Raw genomic sequence first — 8,312 nt, forward strand, 5'->3', positions numbered from 1 at the left:
TTTAACATACTATATCTTAATCAGGATATTAATAAGGAACTAGCAGATCATGTAGCTTTTGGAATAATACACCCATTTTTTAAAATTAAACACTATCTAAAGATTTGCATGGAAGCGTTTTTTTTTTTTTATAGTGATTTTAATCACCGTCAGATATCATTATACTTGATCCAACTATTTCACGTCACCACTGTGCCGCGACCCCCCTGTGCTGGGTTTTTGTTTTTGTTTTATTTTATCTTATAACATATAAAAGACGTAAGATTTTCGAAACATGGTCAAAAATTGAAAGAAATATAATTTTAATGAAATAACGCTAAAAAAATAATTGTACTGTTCTGAGGATCAAAAAAAATTATTACAATCATAAGATAAAAATTAAAAAAAAGATTTTTGCGAAAACTGAGGAAAATTACTCGATATGATAAGGGTCTTTTGACGTTCTAATGATTAATTTTTATATAGAAAAAAGCTTGAAGACGAGGTGACTACTACAAACAAATAAAAAAGAAATGAACATCATACAAAAATTAATACCTTCGGAAACCCGTATCATATGTATTATAAAAGTTAAAACGAGTAAAACAAAATATAAATTCAATCAAACCTAATAAACCCAAATCAAACCTATTATTTATTATAAAATATTGAATTTTTACTGAATGCTACGTAACATTTATTTAATTTACAGTAAGATATTTCAAAATGATCTTAAGATAAGAAATCAAATTTTAGTGTTAACTGAAGACTTTTTTTTATACATTTAAGTACATTTACGTGTTTGAAAATAATGAAAATAGAGTAAATATCTCGAATTTCATGGCTCAATCAAGTTTTCAAAACAATGTAATTTTCATTAATTTTTTCAAAATGAGTTATCGATAGATTAAAATAAATAGTAATAATAACTGTACTTAGTACCTATAACCTACGTTTCAAAGTAAAAAACCTTGAATATATATTGTCTAAATTGTAAGAAAAAGTATATATTTTATGATTCATTCAAGAATTAATGAGGCAATATTACAGGAATTTATCTAAAAGTATCATCCTTTGCAATTGTTTGTAACAAATAAAATGTGCTTTCATTTTTTGTTATTATTATTAATTAATTAATTAATTATTATAATAATATTAAAGATAAATAATTCAAATCAATATTAACTTTACTTAATAGAATCAGTATAATAATAATAATAGTGTAACATAATATGTTGATGTATTTATAAGCATGTTATTAAATAAGTGTTAAAGACAATCACTACCTGATTGTGTTATAATCTACATAAATGTATGCCTCATACATCTGATTCACATAAATGCATAAATTTACATATAATATGTATTATTATATTTTAATGCATGTATATTTTAGAACTTGAAATTAGTAAAATACAAATATTTTTTCATAAAAGCAAAACAAAAAGTAAATGTTTTTTTTTTAAATACTGCATTTTTTATAATAACCAAGGAACATACTATTTGTCTTTATTATTATTTTTTTAAACTTAACTTTTGACTCAATTTCTATTTTGTAACTTTAAAAATGTGTTTTTGCTAAAAATTTAATATTTTGGCGTCTGAGTAGTTAAATAACAGATATAATTATTATTATTAAATAATAAGTAATGACATTTTAAATGTGTTTGTTTAAAATTTAAAACATTTAAAAATATTTAAAATTTAAATTTACTTTATAAATATTTACATAAGAGGGAAGGTGTAGCCCAGTCGGTAACGCGGCAGTGCTTAACGAGCACTGCCACAGGTTCGAAACTCGGTCAGGGGCACCAAAATTTGACGAGCGAGAGATCAGATCAGTAATTGGAGTCGCCATCCCTCTCTTTAGCAACTGACTAACCACTCGTATCGGAGTATCAATTTAATATCCTGAATGTTCCTGAAAATTAAGTTGAAAAAGTTCTACTTTTTATATGCATTTTTATGTTTTAAATCCCCCCCCTCTGTTTTAAGGGAAATGGTCCGATTTAAAAAAAAAATATGTCGAATGAAAGAAGTATATAAATATTATTTCTTATAAAAAAATTGTATTGATCCATACATTTTTCAAAAAGTTATAACATTAATAAGTTAAAAATGTAAAATATAAAATCGAGAATTTTAACACAAAAATAGCATACAGTTGCCATTTTCACCGTGAAGACAAAATAAAGACCGAAATTTGTTTTTTCTATAATAAAGTATATTACATTAGCTTTAATTTAAGATATATATATATATATATATATAAAAGTGTCAGTATTTCCGGAAAATTTTAAAAAGTTAATTTTTTGTGAAAAAGTTATCATTTTGAATTCCCCCTTGTGGACAGGTAAAGGATCAAATGAATAAAAAAAATATATCAAATGATAGGTAAGGACATTATGCATCTATTAAAAAAAAAAATGATATTGATTTGTTCAATTTTGAAAAAGTAATGCAATTTTAAGTAAAAAAAATTGAAAAAATTAGTGATTTTTAAATTTGTAATTTTTTTGGAGGTTTCCCCCATTTACGGGGAACGATGGAATTTCTTTCAATTTTTAAGGGTAATGTCTTCGACTAGATATGATTTGTGATCTTTTGACGTATCATTGAAAGAAATCGGTTTGGTAAGAGCTGAGAAAAAGTGGTAAAAGACACAAAAAAAAAATAATAAATAAAAAAAAAACATATCTTAGTAAAACCGTAATGAAGCTAAAATTGAATTTTTAAATCGAGCTTTTTTATAAAATGTTTGGAAAAACTAAAAAATATATGAATAGTTTTATTTTTATTTTATTTATTTTGTATTTTTAAAAAAATAAATAAGTTAAAAATATACTTGTATACCAAATTTCATATTTTTAGTGTAGACACACTGGTTTTGTTATCATGTATTATTGCCGCTGATAAAATTATGGAAGCAATCATTTAATCATTGACCATGTTTGGAGTCGTTTCCATTCTTTTAGTAATTTCTGAATAGTCTGCTATTGAAATATCAGTATTTTTAAATTTAATTTTTACCTATTGAAATGGAAAGTATAAAAGAATTGTCCAATATGCTTGAGGTTTATGTATGCACTTCATTGTCAGAGCCAGAAATAAATCCTCGTAGATATAGAAGAGGAATGACTGTGAGCGAACTTAAAAATAAATTAGAAATGGTAACTGGTCGATCAGCTAATTCAATGAATTTGTCAGCTTATGACAAAGATAAATTTGTCGCAAAGCTAGATGATGATGACTCTCAGATTGGCTCATATTCAATTGAAAATGGTATGCAATTATTAGTTGAAGATCCTACCTTTCAGAATTTAGATCAGGATTCTATAGATGGCTATAAAATGACGGAAGAAGAATATGATGCAAAACAGGTATGTATATAAATAAAATTAATTGATCTTTCTGTTGCAAGAATATGGTTTTCCAATTTTTTCAAAATGCATGTATTTAAATGTTTGATAAAAAATATAATTTTATTCATAGTTCTGGACAAACCAGATATATATTTGTTAGATAAGTTAATAACATACAAATGTAGGTGTCTGGCTTTTAAATTTCAGTGCAATAACTAAATTTGTGTTGTTTGTATTTTTTGAATAATTTCATACTTTATCTGGTTTTTGCTCAAGATTTTTCAAATGTTATGAATATTTTAATGAATAATATTTTGAAAATTTTACAGGAAACATTAAAAAGTTTTTTAAAGAACAACAAACTAGGTAAATATAATCCAGAGTATATACAACAGCGTAAACAAGAAGCTCTTGAAAAAGAAAAATTAGAAAATGCTGAAAAACAATTGATTGATAATATGAAAATTGGTCAAAGATGTTGTATAAAATTACCTAATAAACCCATTCAGCGGGGTACAGTCATGTATCTAGGTCAAATAGAAGAAAAGAGTGGATATTGGGTAGGAGTTAAATATGATGAACCTTATGGTAAACATGATGGTTCTATAAATGGAAAGAGGTATTTCGAAACTCTTCCCAAATATGCATCATTTGTCACACCATCTGCAGTTGAAGTGGGAGATTTTCCAGTTATAGATGATGAACTTTAAATTTTAATCCTTGTCCTTACTATTATTACTGAAAAGAGTTTGTTTACTTTAATAATTTTTATAATTATATTATGATGAATGTATAATTTTGTGTGTGGCAATAATGATAGGAGGACACAATATATTAATTCATAATTCATGGTCCTTAAGGACCATAAAAAGCAAAAAAAAAAATAGGATATTTATTTTTCTTTTAGAGAAATTAGTCTTTTAAAAGTTGTATATCAATTATTTTACTATAAAAATAGTGTATATATATATAATTTTTGTAAACTACACTTGTATTATAATATTTAATGTATTATATATTAGAGCTTATGTTAATTGTGTTAATCATAGTATTTAAAATATAATTTATTTTGTGTATAATATGCATTTCAAATATTGTATCAATTTTAATTATAATATTATCTATTTCTTCGCTAACTACTCAAATTGTAAACAACTAATGATACATTCCTTTTTTATTTGTAACTTTGAGAACACTATATAATAAAAATGCATTAAAAAATGTAATTAGTTTTTTTTTATAATATAATTTTAAAATTGTAGCATTGAATTTGAGTAATTTATAAAAAGTATTATAGTAATAGTATTCAAATACTATTACTACTCTAAACTTTTTTATGTCTTGATTCAAAACTAAATATAATAGTTTAAATAACTTTATTATGGTGTTCATTAATTGTATTTAAGATTATGATGTTTATTCAAATCAAATAAAACCATTGGCATATTTTACTGGGAGTTGATAGGTTCTGACCCCATTAAACAAAGTAGCAATGGAAAGATTCAATGTGTCTAAAAGTTCTCTAGATCCGCCATAAAAAATTTCTAAATAGACCACTAAATAAGATAATAATATTAATATTATTGTAAGGTATTTAGTAATTATTATGAATGAATGTATTAACTTAAAATATATAGTTTAAAAATTATTTAATCAATTTCGCTAGGCTGATATATTTTTATTGTTTTGATCGCCTTGAAAAAGGACAGCAAAATTACTGAGTGTAGTAATGAAAAGTTTTTAGGGTTATAATTTTAATAAAAAGTTTTTCTAACATAAAAAGTATTTGTAATAGAATTAGAAAGTACTTGAGTATTACTCTTATACAATTGCTCAACAAAAAATCTTTTGAATTCATTTAAAATTTATTTTTTACAAAATTGGAAATGATATATGTATCATTTCATACATTGTTCAGTAAACGAAATGGAAATATCATTCACCCATTTTTAGAATTAATTAACCACCAAATAATTACAATTTTAGTAGAGAATAAAGAAGATAAAATTGCTTTTTGTTTATTTTTTTAATACACTTTTTGGTTCTATCACTTTTTTCATCTTAATATTATATTAATAAGTATAATAATTGAGTATAAATTATCAAATTCTAAAATTTAATTTTTCAAAAATATCGACAGTATTACACCAGGGGTTTTCATCTCTTTAAAATACGTTCCTGAAAAAGTATAATTTTAACCAATTAACTAATTAGAAGTTTAAGAATTATTGATTTGAGAAGTAGATATACCACTGAACTAACCATATTATGGTTAGTCCTACAGTTATGTATTACTTTATTTATAGCGACTACAAATTAATATTTAAGTCCGGAAAATGCCAACTTCAATTATTTTTTTTAATAAAGAACCCTTTGTTCACGTTTTCTGACTGAAATACATGTAATTATGTTATATCAAATAGCCCTTTGATGGCCTTTTTCCTGGCTTCAAGGCTCAATATTGGATATTACAGGAAGTCAGTTATCTAGTTATAATGAGTATTTGAGGTTAGTCCATATTAATTGTAATCAATAATAAAAAAGTAAAAAATGATAACAGTATACTGATAACAAGGTGGATTTATTCATCATGACCAATACGAAAATTTAATTTTTAAATACTGGAAAATTGCAATACTTTTCTTGATCATTTAACTATTTAAGTTACAATAATTGATGTCGAAACATATTATTATATGAGTTAGAATTAAAAGTAGTAAGATGAGTTTTACCTTATTGAAATGTTTTTCAAAATTGGTTCCCACATTATCGCGATCAAGCCATTATACAAGTGCTATTAGTTTAAAAAACTTATATCCTGATAGTTCATTAAAAATAACTACTCCTCAACCTGATCAAGTAATTGATACAATTATTATAGATCTACATTATTTTATTGTAATTTATAAGATTTTTTTTTTGTTATAATTATTATTTTTTATAAACAGATACCTACAAAAAAAGACGAGTTTAATGGATACATACCAATTGATGAATTAGAAATTACATACAGTACATCTAGTGGACCTGGCGGACAGAATGTTAACAAATTAAATTCAAAAGTAGACCTTAGATTCAAAGTGGAATCTGCAAATTGGCTAAGTGATAGTATGCGACATCGAATAATTACTATTGTAAGTTTTTCAGAATATTCTATCTTTTATATCAATTAAATTGTAAGTTTGATATGTAATTTTTTAGAATAAAACCAAGTTGACCAAAGAAGGATATTTAATAATAAGATCAGAAAAAACTCGATCACAACAATTAAATTTAGCTGATGCTATGGATCGTCTCCGTTCTTTAATTTGGAAAGCAATTGAACCAATACCTCAACAAACTGAAGAAACCTTAGAAAAAATTAGACGCAGGTGAAAAGAAAATTTACTATTGATAAATTGAAAAACAATTACAAAAACTTATAAACTTATAAAAACATTATTATATAACTTTTTGATATTGACTTATACTTTGATATATTTAATTTTAATACTGACTGTTTAATTTTCATTAATTCATTAAATTTATATATTTTTAAAGAAAGGTTTTTCCATTAATATCTAACCTATTATTATAGGTTATTGTTACTACTCTTATACTAAAAATTATACTTTATTTTTTTTGTTTTATATATATTTAATAAATTCTAATTTATTCAAAATGTTAGAATTGTGTTTGTATATACACAGTTCAATTTAATTAAGTAAGGATTTTCTATATTATTAAATTATTTCTCTATTGATTAATTTTTTCCGTCCATGCTATGGTTACGATTATTAATTATTTTTAATCTAATGTCATATATTAAAAGGGTATTATAAACAATGTCTATTTTTCTTAATATTTTTGGTTTTACACATTTTTTTTGCAAAGCCTATAACTAACCCAACAAAATTAAAAAAAAAGTGTTGTGGGTAATAAGCTACTATGCTTTTTTAGTACTATGTAGTACAAACATTTAATTTTGTATAACACTGTGTGTTATAAATCATAAAAATATTCTGCCATTTTAAGGTATTATTTAACTTAAGAAATTTTGTAATCTTAATAAATTCTAGAAAAAAGGTGTTAAATTAAATTAAATTTTTACATTAATAATATTAGTACTTTATTAAGGTAAGAGTATTGTTAATTATTTTTATTAATAAATTAATGAATTTTTAGGATTGAAGCTGCTAATCGTAAAAGGTTAGTAGATAAAAAAATGAAATCTATTACCAAGAGAAACCGTCAAGATTCAAAAATGTAATCAAATTATATATTTTATTTTAAAAATTCAGTTGAAATAAATTTTTTATCATTATATTTTGAAATCTAACTCATTTTTTTGGAAAACTTACTTCTTTATCTATAGCAAATTTATATATTTATTACAATTAATCTTATTTATAAGTTAAATTGCTACAAATAAGTTATTAACTCTAGGTTTTTATGTTATATTAGTTTATTTGAAAAGTAAGACAAAATATATACCAATTACCACTTTATTAGTGTTTCTATTTGATGCTTTCAACATTATGATTAAGAAAAAATGTTATTTCATCATATAGTTAGAGAAATAGCTTCAAAAAGTTTGAATGGTACATAGATTGAATGGATAATTTTTACAGATTTAATTTCGTTTTGCAATAATATCATTTTTTTTGTAATAGCTGAATTTTATTTTTTCATTAGACATATATTTATTATTTCATAGTTTAGTTTTTACTTAGTAAAGGTTATTTGAAAGTTGTATTTTCTGAGAAACCTTTTTTTATATTTACATTTTTAAGATAATAAAATTTAAATTATATAGAAGTACAATTTGTAAAAGCAAATTTATAGAAATTTAAAATTTATCAATAATTTTTGTCCAAGCTGATTAAGCTGATTATAATAGTTGTCATTTAAATGTTTATAACACTATCATTGATTTTACAAATAGTGCTTATAGAAACCTTCCACTTTCAAAAATTGGCAATTAATTAAAAT

The 8,312-nt window shown here is 23.4% G+C and overlaps 2 protein-coding genes across 2 annotated transcripts; both read left to right on the forward strand.

Moving 5' to 3' along the window:
- Positions 1–2,897: 2,897 nt before the first annotated feature.
- On the forward strand, positions 2,898–4,386 carry LOC126902244 (tubulin-folding cofactor B). The gene is made up of 2 exons (XM_050679312.1): positions 2,898–3,359; positions 3,671–4,386. The coding sequence occupies exons 1-2, from the start codon at positions 3,018–3,020 to the stop codon at positions 4,049–4,051; spliced, it is 723 nt and encodes a 240-aa protein (XP_050535269.1). The 5' UTR covers positions 2,898–3,017; the 3' UTR covers positions 4,052–4,386.
- Positions 4,387–5,911: 1,525 nt separating this feature from the next.
- Positions 5,912–7,646, forward strand: LOC126902245 (peptidyl-tRNA hydrolase ICT1, mitochondrial). Its single transcript, XM_050679313.1, has 4 exons — positions 5,912–6,200; positions 6,290–6,475; positions 6,543–6,712; positions 7,506–7,646. The coding sequence occupies exons 1-4, from the start codon at positions 6,063–6,065 to the stop codon at positions 7,588–7,590; spliced, it is 579 nt and encodes a 192-aa protein (XP_050535270.1). The 5' UTR covers positions 5,912–6,062; the 3' UTR covers positions 7,591–7,646.
- Positions 7,647–8,312: the final 666 nt, after the last annotated feature.

The sequence above is a fragment of the Daktulosphaira vitifoliae genome, unplaced genomic scaffold (assembly GCF_025091365.1).
Source record: "Daktulosphaira vitifoliae isolate Bord-2020 unplaced genomic scaffold, ASM2509136v1 Scaffold_3, whole genome shotgun sequence".
Classification (NCBI taxonomy): domain Eukaryota; kingdom Metazoa; phylum Arthropoda; class Insecta; order Hemiptera; family Phylloxeridae; genus Daktulosphaira; species Daktulosphaira vitifoliae.